The following is an 18,355-nucleotide window of genomic DNA, read 5'->3' as shown; positions in this document are numbered from 1 at the left end:
ATTTCAGAGACTTTTAGTAGCATTAAAAAAACCCACAAAAACAGAGACTCTGTTATGGGAACAGCCAAATTTGCTAGAGTTTACAAAGTTGAAATAATACTGCTAAACTTCACAACATACTGTACACTTAACTGTTGTTCTGTACATGGACTCGTAGCTGGATGTCTAAGGATTAATTTTAGAGAGCTATGTAAGTATTCTCAGCCAAGACTGGGAAGTTTAAATCCAACTTTTGACTTGCTTATATCTACTTCAAAATTTCAAAAGATCAAAAGGCAAGAGATTTCCTTTCTTTCACATAAAGATGTTCATTCACTGATACAACATATCTTGTAGCCCACAGAGGACCCTGCAGACTGCGGCTCCTGAAGACGTGCAACAATGTCGGCTCCAGACGCTGACATGGCCGCCTTTGGCGAGGCGGCTCCTTACCTCCGAAAAACAGAGAAGGAGAGAATTGAGGCCCAGAACAAACCGTTTGATGCCAAGACCTGTGTCTTTGTGGTACATCCAAAGGAGTCCTATGTGAAGGGGAAGATCGAGAGTAAGGATGCAGGGAAGGTCACTGTCAAGTCTGAAGGTGGAGAGGTAAATAAATGCAAAATGCACAAACAAAATTTAATTCCCACTCTAGGTTCTTAGCTGACATACATACATCTCTCTATTCTGTGGCAGACCCTGACTGTGAAGGAAGACCAAGTCTTCTCCATGAACCCACCCAAGTATGACAAAATCGAGGACATGGCCATGATGACCCACCTGCACGAACCCGCTGTGCTGTACAACCTCAAAGAGCGTTACGCAGCCTGGATGATCTACGTAAGTGGCAGCAGCAGCTTCCTCTGGGCAGCCTCAGGAGCTGCTGGGCCAGGCTCAGGGCAAGGCAACGTGCTGTGTCCCTTCCTTGCAGACCTACTCGGGTCTCTTCTGCGTCACTGTCAACCCCTACAAGTGGCTGCCGGTGTACAACCCCGAGGTGGTGTTGGCCTACCGAGGCAAGAAGCGCCAGGAGGCCCCTCCACACATCTTCTCCATCTCTGACAACGCCTATCAGTTCATGCTGACTGGTGAGTTTCATGATTTTATTTAAAATCACTTGGCTGTAAATACTCACAAAGGAGAAAAAAAAGTCTTTTCACTGTACAATAGTTCAGTTTAATGTTGCTGGGAATGTGGATGTTCTGTCATCTCTGTAAATAGATTTTTTACTGAACATCATAATTTAGATAAAGCTTATAGAAATCAATGTTAAATTTTCATGGCCCCTGTATTTGGGAGGATATGATTTAACATTGAATATATTGTCAGATTTTCCATTCAAGAAATTTGGATATATTTTAAATCTCTGCTTTTTCTCAGATGAAAGGATTTTTCTTTGAATAATTTGCTATGCAGGACTGAAAATCACTAGGGTGAATTTCTGTAAATAACGCTGTCTGTAAATGGAAAGTACATTAAACATTGGAGCCAATGTTTTTTATGGTAGCTTTACAAAAACTCTGGAAGCAGTCTCAGTCAGAAATTGCAGCGAAACCTGCTCAGAAAAATGATAACTTCCTTCCTCTGTCTCAATCAATTTCTTCTTTTTCATTCATTATTATAAAGGAAAGAAATACCAAAGAAGGGTAGTGACTGTTTCTAGCACTGTCTAAATATCCAGAATTTTAGGAAAGAGCAGATTGGTCAGAAATATAGATAACAGTATAATAACATGTATTTTAATTTTTTAAAAGAAATCTTCTTCCATCTTTTGTCCCCAGTTACTGTATTTCAATCTGTAGCATTCAGAGTGTTAAGAAAGGTAATTGGAAGAGAATTCAATGAAAACAAACAATATTAAATTGATGTTTGAGTAGTGTGTCTTATCAGGATCAAAGGTGTAGTATATTTACCCTTGCTGACACCTTCATAAGACATGCAGAAACATTGTGAGTGCAAGCCCAGACTACTCCACTAAAAATTAGTTCCCTAATTGATTAGTCTCTTCCTGGAGATTTTCCAGTTTTTATAGTGCAAAGGTTTTGTCAATGGAGTCACAATGGGAGCATAGGTTAAAAAAGCAACCAAACAAAATTGTGGAAAGCAAACTCAGCTGAAGATATAGCAAAGAGAAATATTGAATCTGCTTAGGTAAGTACCAAAATTTGAATATTCTAGATTATGGCAGACTACTCCAGTAAAGGTTAGTACATATTTATAATGTTACTTTGATTTTCTTTAGGCAATAATCAATTGGCCAACAACATAAAAACCATTCAGGAGACTTATTGATTGATCAGGAATGGTTGCTCCTATGTAATAAACTTTATGAGAAGCACATGCTCCAGTTCAATTCAGCTTGCTGATAGACAATTTAATCAGTAACTCTACAAAACTGATCATTAGTTGGAATAATTTCTACAACAAAATTAATAGTATGACACGAAGGGAATAGCCAAAAAAAGAAGTGCAAGTGTGCTATACTTAGCATCACCTCAGGGTCATGACATCAATTTCCCAACTGGATCTAGGAATATTAAATATTAGAAAAGGAAGTAGGGGTGAAGGTAGAAAGGTTTATTAATGGAAATAGATGCCCAGTGCTAGTGCACCTACTAAAAGCCACAGGAACAATTTTATCAATGATATTCATGACACATAATAATAATAATTTATTTTCTGCCTTGTTCACAGATCGGGAGAACCAGTCCATCCTGATCACGTAGGTACCCCCCCTGCACGGGTCCCTGCAGGGCTGCCCGGTGCCAGGGCCCCTCCTGCCTGACCACGCACCCTCTGCTTCTCTCTTGGCTTTGGCAGCGGAGAATCCGGGGCCGGGAAGACTGTGAACACCAAGCGTGTCATCCAGTACTTTGCAACAATTGCAGCCAGTGGAGACAAGAAAAAGGAGGAGCAGACCTCAGGCAAAATGCAGGTGAGGTCCCAGGGATAGAAACCTGCAAGTATCCAATTTCCTCATGAACTAGATCATGACAAGAAGACTTCTATTCTAGGGGACACTTGAGGATCAAATCATCAGCGCCAACCCACTGCTGGAGGCCTTTGGAAATGCCAAGACCGTGAGGAACGACAACTCCTCACGCTTTGTGAGTTCTTGCTTTGCATAAAATCTCTCCCCCCGCTCATGGCAACACACTTGTTGCCTGAACAGTTCTTCATGCAAAGGAGACATCAGCAGAACACTTCCAGGCTGACCTGCTGCTGCTTCTGCTTCACAGGGCAAATTCATCAGAATCCACTTTGGTGCCACAGGCAAACTGGCTTCTGCTGACATTGAAACTTGTAAGAGATTCTCCTGGACTGCCCCCATCCCTTCCCAAATTCCCATCTCCATGTACATTCCCACAAGTGCCTAACTCTTTCTACCATCCTTGCCAGATCTGCTGGAGAAGTCCAGAGTCACTTTCCAGCTCAAGGCGGAAAGGAGCTACCACATCTTTTATCAGATCATGTCCAACAAGAAGCCAGAGCTAATTGGTAGGAAAAAGCATTATGACTTTTTGGGGTTGATCACTTAGGAAAAGCTCCCTCTCTCCCCTGTGGGCAAAAGTAAACCTATGCTTTGCCTCTTCCTATTTGCAGACATGCTCCTCATTACCACCAACCCCTACGATTTCCACTATGTGAGTCAAGGGGAGGTCACTGTGCCCAGCATTGATGACCAGGAGGAGCTCATGGCTACAGATGTAAGTAACACAGCAACAAGGTACCTAGAGAGCATGTCTTGAGAGTTACATCTCTGACCCACTAAGGACACATCTTTGAATTCATTATTTTGACTGCAGAGTGCCATTGACATCCTGGGCTTCACTGCAGATGAGAAAACAGCCATCTACAAGCTGACAGGGGCTGTCATGCACTATGGGAACCTGAAGTTCAAGCAGAAGCAACGAGAGGAGCAGGCAGAGCCTGATGGCACAGAAGGTATCAGCAAATCCAGGGGCTGATTTGTGCCCTTCTCTGCCTCCAGAGGCGATATGTTAGCCTCCAGAGGCACACTGCTGTGGCCTGAGTCCCCACATACCACACAGAGAATTCCTTTATTCCCCCGCGCCCTCTAACTGCAGAGGTTCTTTTCTAGTCATGGGAAGTCCCATTATTTTATCCAATGGTGGCTCCCCAAAATCATGCTGCCTGAATGCAGAAACTTCAATTTCAACACAGGATATCTCTCTCTCTCTCTCTCAAAGCCCCGAGAACTAAGACACCCTGATGGGCAATTGTGTTTTTAAAGAAATACCTCCTGCAAGCTGTGCTACCCACAAATCCCTTTCCCACAGAAAGAGAATATGCCTTGCCTTATGTCCTGCTAGTGGCTTTTGGTTGTTCTTCTGGGAAATTCCAGATTCAAGCTCTTCCTATCCAAGTCATACTTGTTCTTGCCTTCCAAGACCACCATCAGTAGTGTCCAGAATTTGCATTGCTTCACAGGCCTTCAATATGGAATGAGATAAATCCTCTTCCATTCCTAGAACATGAACAGCAAAGTTGTTCACAACACCTGAAGTACAGAGATGGTCCATGAACAAAGGCTTTTCTCTCTCTCCCCACCTCCAGTGGCTGACAAGGCTGCCTACCTAACGGGCCTCAACTCAGCTGAATTTCTCAAGGCCTTGTGTTACCCCCGAGTCAAGGTTGGGAATGAATTTGTGACCAAAGGTCAAAACGTGACACAGGTAACACTGACAGTCAAAAATGCACAGCTGGAAGGTCATGTCACATTTTTCTTTGCCCCTCAGAGGTAATTCCAATCCTGTCTCCTCTGCTGTAGGTGAACAATTCAGTGGGTGCCCTGGCCAAGGCAATGTTTGAGAAGATGTTCCTGTGGATGGTTGTTCGTATCAACCAACAGCTGGACACAAAGCAGCCCAGGCAGTACTTCATTGGTGTGCTGGACATTGCTGGCTTTGAGATCTTTGATGTAAGGAGCAAGGGTTTGACACCACAGTCAAGCAATGGGCAAGGAGGGGTCAGGAGGACACAGGAGCACACAGAGGACTAAGGCTCACACAGCTATGAGCCAAAGGGGTGGATGCTCTTGTAGAGGCAGTGGTCTGGCAAGTTCACAGTGTGTTTCCTGTTCTGTGAATGCAGTGATGATGCAAGGACTTCTGTGTCAGAACACAAAACCCCCAGATTTTTGTTCTGAGACCTGGAAAATTCTTAGGTGGGAGACTCAGGAGGTTTCTACCACCCAGCAGCTCAGAGAACTGACACCATGGGGCTACTGAGCTTACCAAAGACGTGCAGCTGAGTAGCACAGTGAAAAAGAATTGACACTTTTGGCTTGATTTGCAAAGTAATAATGAAAGTGTCCTTCAAGGACAGTGAGTGTTAGAGTAGAAAGACATGGTGGTATAGTAGGGCTGGGACTGGTATTTCAACTTCAAACAGCCTTAGGAGAATGGCAGCAAGTCCTGTGTGTTTTGGCACACCTTGAGAACCTGTGCACCTTTCCTTGCTTTGGGCAGTTCAACAGCTTTGAGCAGCTGTGCATCAACTTCACCAATGAGAAACTGCAACAGTTCTTCAACCACCACATGTTCGTGCTGGAGCAGGAGGAGTACAAGAAGGAGGGCATTGAATGGGAGTTCATTGACTTTGGCATGGACCTGGCTGCCTGCATTGAGCTCATTGAGAAGGTACCTTTGCCTTGCATGATATGATGGCTGTGGGAATTCTGTGATGTTTCCGAGGCACAGTCAGCTCAGAGGGAACTCACAGCCAGAGACATACCATTGGTTAAGGAAAGTACTTTTGTACTGAATTTTATTTTAGCCTGGGAAAGAGAAATGGGGAAATGCATATGTGTGTCATCAATCTTCCTCATCTAGTCTTCAAGCATGGAAAAGTAGCCTGGACTTTAACCAAAAGACTTGTAAAACACACTGGATTCAGTCTCCTTCCTTTTCCAAAGGCTCAAATCCAAATTCTACAGACAAATTTGATAAACAAATATCATATCAACTCACCTCCACAATCTACAGAGCCCCTGGAAGCTTCTTTTCCCTATGTTTTTCTCTTTATCATTGCTTCCCCAATTCTACAACGAATTCTCATGTGAACTGGACAGACATTTCTACCAGTTCCATGAAGATAGGCTGCAGGGAGGAAGAAATAGCAGAAATTAACTCCTTGACTGAGAATAGCTCCTGGTAAACCCAGGCTTTCATCCAGGATGAGATGCTGCCAATAGTACAACCAGACTTTGATGTTCATAGCCCAGGTTTCTTGTCATTGTCATAGAGTCACAGAATGTTTTGGGTTGGAAGGGACCATAAAGAACATTTTGTTCCAATCCCCTACCATGGTGGGGGACTCCTTCCACTAGACCAGGCAGAAGAACATCCCATCTAATGCGACATTGAACATTTCCATTAATCTTCCCTTTTCACTTCTTGTGATTTCTCCCAGCCCATGGGCATCTTCTCCATCCTGGAAGAGGAGTGCATGTTCCCCAAGGCAACTGACACCTCTTTCAAGAACAAGCTCTATGACCAGCACCTGGGCAAGTCCAACAACTTCCAGAAGCCCAAGCCAGGCAAAGGCAAGGCTGAGGCCCATTTCTCCCTGGTGCACTATGCTGGCACAGTGGATTACAACATCTCTGGTTGGCTGGAGAAGAACAAGGATCCTCTGAATGAAACTGTCATTGGGCTGTACCAGAAATCATCTGTCAAGACCCTGGCTTTACTCTTTGCCAGCTATGGTGGAGCTGATGCAGGTCAGTTTTTTTGTCGAAATTGCATTTTTATTGTAGGACAAATTTTTTTTAGAATTAAAGCTGTAAACACTAGAAATGTAAAGTGGCTTTGTGTTTTGTGGTATCCAATATATCTTGTCCATATTATAAAACTTTTTTTTAATTTTCCTTTATTTTCAGATGCTGGTGGTGGTGGCAAGAAGGGAGGCAAGAAGAAGGGTTCTTCTTTCCAGACTGTCTCAGCCCTTTTCAGGGTAATTAGAATATTTAATATCTCCTTAAAGATAGAAAGCATTTTAGTCTGAAACTGAAAGGTCTGTTTCCATTTTGGATGTAACTCTTGTCATCCTTTAAAACCCTTCCCTTTCCATCCTTGTAACTTACACAATATTCCTTTTATAACGCCATCTTTGAGTATTCCACAAAGATATCTAAAGTTCACCTACTTAGATGGGAGTGAGTAACTTACCAGCTAACTTCCTTAAAATCATCTCAATAGCATTCAGATATATTTCCTAGACTTTTTTTATGTCTTTAGGCAGATTTTCAGTACTGACTCATAGTAAAATTTGAAAATAATAGATCAAACATAAAAAGCAAAAAGAAATTACTCCAACATTATAGGATTTTAAGACAATGACTGGATTTCAATGCAGAAAAAGATCGAAGATTAAATATATCAAATTTCTGGCTTCTGAGGTCAGTTTTCAGTTGTCTTCTAAGTTTGAGACTGAATACTATTAAAGAGTCATTTTATATGGCCTATCCCGTTCATTTAGAAACAACTTACTTAGCTGAAAAATCAGATGTTAGTCATGCTCGATCAGGAGCGTGTCGTCTATTTAATATCCCCAACACTATACTACAAGAATTACCAGCTCAAAGGAAAACTGTGAGATGATAGCCCTGTATTTGGATGAGGAGGTCAAGGAAAAGTAATGCTAACCATTATTCCATAAAAGAACTTCAAAACCAAAATTTGGGACCCTTAAGCTTCCAATTTTCCTTTTGGGAGTTCTGCAAGTTGTATTGGAGAAGACAGGTCTGCATCCTGAAACATCAGTTTGTTACATCCACTGTTAAGATTCTACTGCTTACCCTTAATAATGTAAACTTCATTTCATGATCTCACAGGAGAATTTGAACAAGCTGATGGCTAACTTGAGAAGCACTCACCCCCATTTTGTGCGCTGTATCATCCCCAATGAAACTAAAACACCTGGTAAGGCAAGATAAGGGGAGGAAAGCTGGAGCAGCAGAAGCTCTTCTCCTGAGTGCCAAACAGCAGGGTGGTCACTAATGGTGGTATTTGTCAGGTGCCATGGAGCACGAGCTGGTGCTGCACCAGCTGCGCTGTAACGGCGTGCTGGAAGGGATCAGGATCTGCAGGAAAGGGTTCCCCAGCAGAGTCCTCTATGCTGACTTCAAACAGAGGTGAGAGCTATGAACCTTTCTGCCAATTCAGAGCAAGCTGAAGAGACTAATCTTCTTATAATATACTTTGAACTTTTAATTTTAGATTGGTACTGATCATACATGTAGATGTTTCACCATCAGTTTATGATGATGTGGTGGTGCTGAGATCATGATTGTTTTGTACTTAGAATTACTATTAAAAGCATTTCCCATATTCTCTCCTTCGAGGGCGAACTATCTCTAGGCATGAGATTGGTTCAATGGTACAGTCTGAAAAGTTATGGTGGTGGTTTCAACGAATGAGATTTCTTAATGTTCTGCTTTCTCCTACAGATACAGAGTACTTAATGCCAGTGCTATCCCAGAGGGACAGTTCATGGATAACAAGAAAGCTTCAGAGAAGCTCCTTGGATCCATTGATGTAGACCATACCCAGTACAGATTTGGTCACACCAAGGTAAAAAACAAGACCTGTCTGAAAAGGTTGTCCAAACCAGTGAGAGTGGGCTCTGTCAGGGAATCAGGCACAGCACAATAACATAACAGATCTGCCAGACTAGGGGCTACTACCAGCAAGTGCCCAGTCTCACTGTAATCAAGGCAAGTGAGGATGACCCAGGAATGGTAGTCAGACTCAAGTGGGAGTCCACACTATCAGTGAAGTTTGTTACAATAAGAATGATCTAAGTTGAAGCCATAAAACCTTGTTTTTCAACATTTGTCAGGGTCACATATAGGTAGGTAAAAAAGGCAAGACCCTAGTCATTAATTCATTGACATAGACACAGAAGTGAGATTGGTCTAACATCAAACCAAGAATTAACAGGTCATGGTAGAGCTCACCAGTGTCCATGACCAGGCATAGGAGTGGCTGAGGCTGTGGATGAATTGGAACCCAGTACTCATGACACATAGCTCAGACAAGGACTGAATGCTTAGGGCTGAGATTATGGAAAGTCCTAAGGCCTTGGACAGAGGATATGGGAGAGGGCCCAAGGTGATACTGATCATGGCCATTAAAGTCTGTCAGCAATCTGAATGACTCAGTGCTCTGTTCTATCCTACATCACAATGACATGGTGCAACATTTAATTTCTCAAGGTGTTCTTCAAAGCTGGGTTGCTGGGACTCCTGGAGGAGATGAGAGACGACAAGTTGGCAGAAATCATCACTCGCACACAAGCCAGGTGCAGGGGCTTCCTGATGAGAGTGGAGTATAAGAGAATGGTGGAGAGGAGGTAGATATTTCTCATAATTAGTTGATTTTCATGGAACTTTACTGATGAAGTTTAAAGTAATCACACCATATCCATATAATAACTGTGTAAATTTCAATTCAGAGAGTCCATCTTCTGCATCCAGTACAACGTTCGCTCATTCATGAATGTCAAACACTGGCCATGGATGAAGCTGTTCTTCAAGATCAAGCCATTGCTGAAGAGTGCAGAGTCTGAGAAAGAAATGGCCAACATGAAGGAAGAGTTTGAGAAAACCAAGGAAGAGCTTGCAAAGTCTGAGGCAAAGCGGAAGGAGCTGGAAGAGAAAATGGTGGCCCTGGTGCAGGAGAAAAATGACCTGCAGCTCCAAGTGCAGGCTGTGAGTATCACTGTTCATTTTCCTCTGGAAAAAGAATCGTATACTGACAGAATGCTTCTTGTCCTGCAAAGAGACTCAAAGAAAGACCTACTTTTCCTACATACAATAAATCCTTGATTATTTTCAGAAACATGAATACTTCCCATTAAAACTCAAAAAGGACAAGGGAGTTTCTTAACACTGAATGAAATTATCAGCTAGTTACCACAGAAGATCCTAGACGTGGCCTGGAAAGAAGCCACAGAGGTAGCTGATAGACTAGAACTTTATTGACCATGTAGTCTATAGAAAAGTGATACATTTCTTTCTCAAAAATGTGTTATCAAAAATTGAAAAGCCTCTAAGTAACAAATATTTTAATGCTTTGTTGAGACAACCAAAGAAAAAGCGAGTAGATAAAATTTCCAGGAGAAAAAAAAAAAACATGTTCCAAGCCCATACTCATGCTGAAATTAGAAATTGAATTAGAATGTTCTGTTCTGCATTAGTGATTATTCTATGAGGCATTGTCATAGATAACTGCCCTGGGAGACAAATTTAGGAGACACAAAAACTTTGGAATAAATATTGATTCCAAATGACAAGGTTTACCAGTACAGATCACTCAAGATCCCTCTGTTGCTGATCTTGAAGATCAGGTTCAGCTGCTACTTTTAAACCTACATACTCTGTGATTAAAAAAGGCAGAGCAGTGAATGTTCAAAAGATCAAAACCCACAAATTTCTGTCTCTCCACCAGGAAGCAGATAGCTTGGCTGATGCTGAGGAAAGGTGTGACCAGCTCATCAAAAACAAAATCCAGCTGGAAGCTAAAATTAAGGAGCTGACAGAAAGGGCTGAGGATGAAGAGGAAATCAATGCTGAGCTGACAGCCAAGAAGAGGAAGCTGGAGGATGAATGTTCAGAATTGAAGAAAGATATTGATGACCTTGAGCTAACACTGGCCAAGGTGGAGAAGGAAAAACATGCCACTGAAAACAAGGTATGAGGTAGAACCTGTCACTCACACTCCAGAAAATGGGGTGTGTGCCATTACAGGACATCTATAGCTAGTTCCTTTATTTATATTTGCTCCCTTCTTCTCAAAGGTGAAAAACCTGACTGAGGAGATGGCAGCTTTGGACGAGACAATTGCCAAGCTGACAAAGGAGAAGAAAGCCCTCCAAGAGGCACATCAGCAGACCCTGGATGACCTGCAGGTAGAGGAAGACAAAGTCAATACTCTGACCAAAGCCAAGACCAAGCTGGAACAGCAAGTGGATGATGTAAGCACACAGATACAGAGCAGGAACAGGACAGGTATGGAGTCCAAGCTGTCTGGCAGAGCCCTGATGGTCTTGTTGTGTTTAGCTGGAAGGGTCCCTGGAGCAAGAGAAGAAACTGCGCATGGACCTGGAGAGAGCGAAGAGGAAACTGGAAGGAGACCTGAAGCTGGCCCAGGACAGCATCATGGATTTGGAGAATGACAAGCAGCAGCTGGATGAGAAACTGAAGAAGTAAGTGTGGCTCTGGGGCCCGTGAGTGCTGGGCTGCAGCACTTGTCTTGTTTCTTTGTGCTCTAACACGGTTCACTTGTCCCAAAGGAAAGACTTTGAAATCAGCCAGATCCAGAGCAAGATCGAGGATGAACAGGCCCTGGGCATGCAATTTCAGAAGAAGATCAAGGAGCTGCAGGCAAGTCTCTGTGCCTTGCCCTGCCTTGCTCAGGCTCAGCTCAGGCAGGAGGAGGGCATGGCTGTGAAGGGTCCCTGCTGTTCTGCAGGCCCGCATTGAGGAGCTGGAGGAGGAGATTGAGGCAGAGCGAACCTCTCGCGCTAAAGCGGAGAAGCATCGCGCTGACCTGTCCAGGGAGCTGGAGGAGATCAGCGAGCGCCTGGAAGAAGCAGGAGGGGCCACAGCAGCTCAGATTGAGATGAACAAGAAGCGTGAGGCAGAGTTCCAGAAGATGCGCCGTGACCTGGAAGAGGCCACGCTGCAGCACGAAGCCACGGCTTCTGCCCTGCGCAAGAAGCACGCGGACAGCACAGCTGAGCTGGGCGAGCAGATCGACAACCTGCAACGCGTGAAGCAGAAGCTGGAGAAGGAGAAGAGTGAGCTGAAGATGGAGATTGATGACTTGGCCAGCAACATGGAGTCTGTCTCCAAAGCCAAGGTATGGAGTTGCAGGAGAAGATGCTCACAGGGACAAAGTGTGGCACAAAAGCTGCCTCTGCAACACTCATTCCCAGAAACAAAATCTTCACGTTGACAATAAGGCAGAGTGCAGACTATCATCTCTTTTCCTTTCCTGTGTTTCCTCTCTAGGCCAATCTGGAGAAGATGTGCCGCACACTGGAAGATCAGCTGAGTGAGCTTAAAACTAAGGAGGAGCAGAATCAGCGCATGATCAACGACCTCAATACGCAAAGAGCTCGTCTGCAGACAGAGTCAGGTGAGACATCCTCATCCCCAAATTTCAGTGGCAGTACCTGCACGCCCTGAGTGAGCCTGAGAGTACAAGGTGGCAACTGGTATAATTTCTCCAGGCCATTACAGGTTACATGGCTTTACAAGCAGAAGGTGTTGTAGGAGTAACAGTGTGCATCCTTTTTTTCTTTCCTTTTCCAGGTGAATTTTCCCGCCAGGTGGAGGAGAAAGATGCTTTGATCTCTCAGCTGTCTAGGGGCAAGCAAGGATTTACCCAACAGATTGAGGAACTCAAGAGACATCTAGAGGAAGAAATCAAGGTCTGGAAGTACTCTAACATCCACAGCCTACATCACCCCCAAAATATGGGGGATGCAGAATACCATCTGCAGAATACTGACTGGCGCTAGACTGCTTCAGTGTTCTTTCCCCAAACACACATAAGCTTGAAGGGAACAGTACTAATGCACAGCCCTTCACTCTACCACAAGGGAGGGAAGGAAGCAGGATGCTGTATGTGCTGGAGGAAGTATTCCACATGAGATTCTTCCATGAGATTCTGAAGATCCTCTAAGACAGGATTCAGCCACACATGTGTGAACATATATACAAACAGCAGATTACTGTACCAAGAGTCACAAATGCATCCTGATGCTCCAGAAGGTCAATGAGGGCTTCACCAGCTCCAAGCTATACATTTGCCTAATAATTCATTTCAATTTCACTTTCAAGTTCACAGTCAAGAGGGATTTAAAGATAAGTATTCAAGTTTGCCAAACCCAATGTCCCCACAGGCGAAGAACGCCCTGGCCCATGCCCTGCAGTCTGCTCGCCATGACTGTGACTTGCTCCGGGAACAATATGAGGAGGAGCAGGAGGCCAAGGGGGAGCTGCAGCGAGCCCTGTCCAAGGCAAATGGTGAAGTGGCCCAGTGGAGAACCAAATACGAGACGGACGCGATTCAGCGCACGGAGGAGCTCGAGGAGGCCAAGTACGTGGGGAAGCAGAATGGAAAATGATGGGAGAAGACTGAAACTGGTCACGGGAAATTTGAATCTCTGACAGTGGGTTAAGATAAGAATGGGAGTGAAGCAAGGACATACTCTCTTTGTAAAAAAAGGAGGGAGAAAGAGAAAAAGAGAGATTGGAACTAGAAAACATAGGCTTTAGAAGTGCTAAAACAGGCCTAATTCTTCCAAGGTGATAGGACAAAGCAAAGTGTAGATCCATACATATCTGTGAAAAGTTCGCAGTTCAAAACCCTTAAAGTGACCAGCTGACCTCTCATGACAGTATAGAACTGACGTCTTTCCAGGCTCTGATGTGCAACTGTGCTTGTCGCCTCTCAGGAAGAAGCTGGCCCAGCGCCTGCAGGATGCAGAGGAGCATGTTGAGGCTGTCAATGCCAAATGTGCCTCCCTGGAAAAGACAAAGCAGAGGCTGCAGAATGAAGTGGAGGACCTGATGATTGATGTGGAGAGATCCAATGCTGCCTGTGCTGCTCTGGATAAGAAGCAGAAGAACTTTGACAAGGTCTTTTGGCCTCCAGCACCAGCACTCCTGGCCAGAGCAGGGCCCCGTGATGGCCACAGCCCTACTCACCCCCCATTTCTCTTCAGATCCTGGCAGAATGGAAGCAGAAGTATGAGGAAACGCAGGCTGAGCTGGAGGCCTCGCAGAAGGAGTCGCGCTCTCTGAGCACGGAGCTGTTCAAGATGAAGAATGCCTATGAGGAGTCCTTGGACCACCTGGAAACAATGAAGCGGGAGAACAAGAACTTGCAGCGTAAGTCCCTGGCCCTCTGCTCCTCCCTGGCCTTTCTCACTATCAGCCATTCCCACCATTGTTCATGGCTCTGTGCCTGCAGGTCTGCAGAGATGCCTGTCACCTTGGTGGGACAGGGCCCTTCCCATTCTGCTCTGTGCCTGACCATGCCATTGATCATTGTTCCCACAGAGGAGATTTCCGACCTCACGGAGCAGATTGCGGAGGGAGGAAAGGCCATTCATGAGCTGGAGAAAGTGAAGAAGCAGATTGAGACGGAGAAATCCGAACTGCAAGCCTCCCTGGAGGAAGCTGAGGTACAGACAAGGCAAATTAATGATGGCCCCACCAAGAGTATGGGTGTAGGCCTTTGGAGAGAGAGCAGGATCCAAGCCTTCCTTTCATATGGAATCGCATAAAAGATTATTTTGAAAGTAAAACGTCCTTTGTGCTGAATTGTCCAGGCCTCCCTGGAACATGAGGAGGGGAAGATCCTGCGCCTGCAGCTTGAGCTCAACCAAGTGAAGTCTGAGATTGACAGGAAGATAGCAGAGAAAGATGAGGAGATTGACCAGCTGAAGAGAAACCACCTGCGAGTCGTGGACTCGATGCAGAGCACCCTGGATGCTGAGATCAGGAGCCGCAATGAAGCCCTGAGACTGAAGAAGAAGATGGAGGGAGACCTGAATGAAATGGAGATCCAGCTGAGCCATGCCAACCGCCAGGCTGCAGAGGCACAGAAGAACCTGAGGAACACCCAGGCTGTGCTCAAGGTCTGTTCAGCAGAGCTACAAAAAGAGAAATGCGATTCATGACATTTTTACCATTCAAGCACCCTCTGATGCCTGGTAATCCCCCTTGTCTCTCTTTCCAGGACACCCAGCTGCACCTGGACGATGCTCTCAGGACACAGGATGACCTGAAGGAGCAGGTGGCCATGGTGGAGCGCAGAGCAAACCTGCTGCAGGCTGAAGTTGAGGAGCTCCGGGCAGCCCTGGAGCAGACGGAGCGGTCGAGGAAATTGGCTGAGCAGGAGCTTCTGGATGCCACTGAACGTGCACAGCTCCTCCACAGCCAGGTAAGATGGTGTTGGAAATTTTTCCCATTCACAAGTGACAACAAAGTCTGAAATTATTATTAATCTTTTAAGTGATTCCTCTGTAAACATTTGAAGAAACGTGCTGCAATATGTCCCCTCCATCCAGCCCTCAATATCTGGTTTGCTGCTGTGGTGCTAAAGAAGTCTCTTGCACTAAAGACTTTCCTAAACCATAGCCACATTTTCAGGCCTTGATATGGAGGCATTTGTTCTGACAGTAGGAATCTTGTCTTTCCTGTTGCACAGAACACCAGCCTGATCAACACCAAGAAGAAGCTGGAAACAGACATTTCCCAGATCCAGAGTGAAATGGAGGATACCATCCAGGAAGCCCGCAATGCTGAGGAGAAGGCCAAGAAGGCCATCACAGATGTGAGTTGGGCACTCCTGGCATTGCTGATGGTGAATGTACTCTCCCCAAAATATCTCCAGCCCCAAAATGGCTTTGACCTTTTGTTCTGATCAGGCGGCCATGATGGCAGAAGAGCTGAAGAAGGAGCAGGACACCAGTGCCCACCTGGAGAGGATGAAGAAGAACCTGGACCAGACAGTGAAGGACCTGCAGCACCGTCTGGAAGAGGCCGAGCAGCTGGCACTGAAGGGAGGGAAGAAACAACTTCAGAAGCTGGAGGCCAGGGTGTGTAGGGCTGGGGCTCTGCCTGAGTGAGCGTGTCCCTCCTTGGAGAGACATTGGCAGGGCAGCTGCAGGGCTGGGCTTGTCCTTGCAGGTGCGGGAGCTGGAAGGGGAGGTTGATGCTGAGCAGAAGCGCAGCGCTGAAGCCGTGAAGGGCGTGCGCAAGTACGAGCGCAGGGTGAAGGAACTCACCTACCAGGTAAGGCAGGAGCTCTCCTGCTCTCACAGGGCTTTCTCACAGTGAGTCACATTTTGCACACATCATCCCCATGGGGAATTGTTAACCTCACATGATGCAGAACCAAGATATGACTCTCTAATCTGTTTACCAACTGCTTTAGTCTGAGGAAGACAGGAAGAATGTGCTGAGGCTGCAGGATCTGGTGGACAAGCTGCAAATGAAAGTGAAATCCTACAAGAGACAAGCTGAGGAGGCTGTAAGTATTGCTTGGAGAATGGAATGGGAATAATTCCATTAGGGCAGGACACACCTTGAATGAAGCTGAATACCAGGAGGAGGGTAAAGAAACTCCTGAGACACAACTTGTTGGCCATGCTGTTTTGCTATAGTTTCATGAGGCTTTGGTGAGCTCTGGGCACCCTGTAGTCAGGGACATTCACTAAGGGAAGATCTGCAGCCTTTTTCACACAGGAGGCCAGAGTAAACAAACCAGGGGCCACACCCAGTGACTGACAAGTTCCTGAATCTCTGCTACTAATCAGCAGCAGAAGGCTTCCTGGTCTTCTTAACCCCATAATTCATACAGACAAGTAGTGTGAGAATAAGTACAGAAAGGATAAATTGAAGGGATGAAATTGATTCTCCCGTGTGACACAGTCCTGGTGAAGCTTGTCCCAGTAGGGTCCTGAGAAGGGGAGGATGAGGAGCTCTGTGGGAGGTTGATGGGTGAGCAGTGGTGGGAAGGGAATGGAGATTTGCAGCCCCACAAGGCTGACTTGCAGCAGGAATGAAACCCCTGCTCTGTGCTCCTGAACCCTGATTCGCTCTGATCTCACAGGAGGAGCTGTCCAATGTGAACCTGTCCAAGTTCCGCAAGATCCAGCACGAGCTGGAGGAGGCCGAGGAGCGGGCTGACATTGCAGAGTCACAGGTCAACAAGCTCCGAGTGAAGAGCCGTGACATGCATGGCAAGAAGATAGAAGAGGAAGAGTGAAGATGTCACAAGGCATCAAAGTGACCTGAGGGATGCACAAAATGTGAACCCTCTGTCACTGTCTTCCAGATTTGATATTTGCAATCAGCTCAATACATAGGCAATAAAGAGTAGATTCATTTGCATTCACATCATGAGTGGTTATTTGTTTTTGTTTTTTACGGATGAAGTCTTTATCACCATTAGTCTTTGGACACAGTTTTGCCTTTTAAAACCTTTGTGTAGTTTTGTGGTGGTACAGCTTTTTATAATCTAATTTCCAAATTATTATCCCTTTAATAACACTTTAGCCAATGAGCAATGAAAGCTTCTTACTCACATAAGTGATTTTGAAAGACACAGAGTGAAAGAGAAAAGTTTTTTTTGCTGTTGCCTGTGTTGGTCAAGCGGGTGTTGAGCAAGTCAGAGTGGTGTTGAAGAGGAAGAACACATTTCCAATGAAATTCTGTTAGTTATTTCAAGAACTAAGGAAGGACAAGGAACTATACATTAGAAATGTACATTAGAAGGCTTCCATGACGCTCAGCAAACAGTGCCAATAAATAATACACCAAATTCACTATTGTTAAACCACAAATTGCACAGATACAGAAACAAAATACAGTGTCATTTATGAAGAAATGGACTCTGGGCTGAGAATCCCCTGTCAGGAGGAAGTTCTGCCACATGTTCTGTGTAATTGTGTGAAAATATCAGCTCGTTTTGCAGCAGTGGTAGCAGAAGAGAAAATAAGAAGAAACAAGGTCAAGGAGACCAACTACATGCAGGGACTTAGGAAAATAAGTTTTCTAAGATAACCTTGGATAGAAAGAATAGGGCAAACTGCACTTCTGTAAGAAGATGCACCATTTATTGGAAATGTGTATCAAATACCTTCCCTGTCTCAGAAGATAGCCATACATGCTTGAACCCTGCCTGTTCTTGGGGAACTCTGCATGGACCTGAAATCTTGGGATATATTCATGGATGTATATGAAATAGTACCTGTAAGTCACCTCAGAGAGATCAGCTTCAGGCTGGAGCCTGAGGCAGTGCTGGGGACTGGGCAGGAAGGTGAGCACCCCCCAGCTTTGTGGAAGTTGAGATGAGGGGTAAGCACCGGCAGGCAATGCAAGGAAACTGCCTGTCTGCTCCCCCACAGGTGGAGGGAACCTGAACAGACCATGGGTACAATGAGGCAGTGACCCACTGTCCCACAGTTACCTCTGGCCTTTGGTAATGTGAAGAAAGCACAGACATCTGAGGCAATACCCCAGGGTGAGGGGTGGTGTAGGGCAAAAAGACATCAGTTGGGCTGTGGCCATGTCTTTTGCTTCACTATTTAGGCTGTTGATATCAGGACAAGGCTTCTTCAGCTTTATTCTCAGCTTCAGGGCCCATCAGGCTCCTGTCAGTCACAGGGAGCTCCTGGGCAGCAGCTGACCAGGCCCCAGTGCCAGGGGATGGCAGCCTGGAGCCATGAGGGGACCCTGCTCTGGGCCCTGCTCCTCTGCAGGCCAGCAGGGACATCTCCCTGAAACCGGAGTGCTTAAAACCTGCTGAAACTGCCTGGCCCATCTTCC

General features: G+C 45.4%; 1 protein-coding gene across 1 annotated transcript; it reads left to right on the top strand.

Annotated features, from left to right (window-relative positions):
* The first annotated feature begins 381 nt into the window (after positions 1–381).
* On the top strand, positions 382–16,793 carry LOC135455202 (myosin heavy chain, skeletal muscle, adult). The gene is made up of 38 exons (XM_064728195.1): positions 382–588; positions 676–819; positions 911–1,067; positions 2,674–2,701; positions 2,800–2,914; positions 2,994–3,086; positions 3,219–3,282; positions 3,379–3,477; positions 3,583–3,686; positions 3,786–3,924; positions 4,558–4,676; positions 4,772–4,921; positions 5,472–5,642; positions 6,415–6,724; positions 6,884–6,957; positions 7,838–7,925; positions 8,020–8,137; positions 8,453–8,576; positions 9,221–9,357; positions 9,460–9,715; positions 10,455–10,697; positions 10,804–10,980; positions 11,066–11,211; positions 11,299–11,389; positions 11,478–11,867; positions 12,020–12,146; positions 12,323–12,441; positions 12,916–13,112; positions 13,471–13,654; positions 13,741–13,906; positions 14,078–14,202; positions 14,350–14,658; positions 14,760–14,963; positions 15,231–15,356; positions 15,451–15,621; positions 15,713–15,817; positions 15,960–16,055; positions 16,638–16,793. The coding sequence occupies exons 1-38, from the start codon at positions 382–384 to the stop codon at positions 16,791–16,793; spliced, it is 5,829 nt and encodes a 1,942-aa protein (XP_064584265.1).
* The last annotated feature ends 1,562 nt before the right edge of the window (positions 16,794–18,355 follow it).

The sequence above is a fragment of the Zonotrichia leucophrys genome, chromosome 18, assembly GCF_028769735.1.
Source record: "Zonotrichia leucophrys gambelii isolate GWCS_2022_RI chromosome 18, RI_Zleu_2.0, whole genome shotgun sequence".
In the NCBI taxonomy this organism is placed as follows: domain Eukaryota; kingdom Metazoa; phylum Chordata; class Aves; order Passeriformes; family Passerellidae; genus Zonotrichia; species Zonotrichia leucophrys.
Note: the sequence above shows the minus strand (reverse complement) of the source record. Positions and strands in the feature narration are given on the sequence as shown.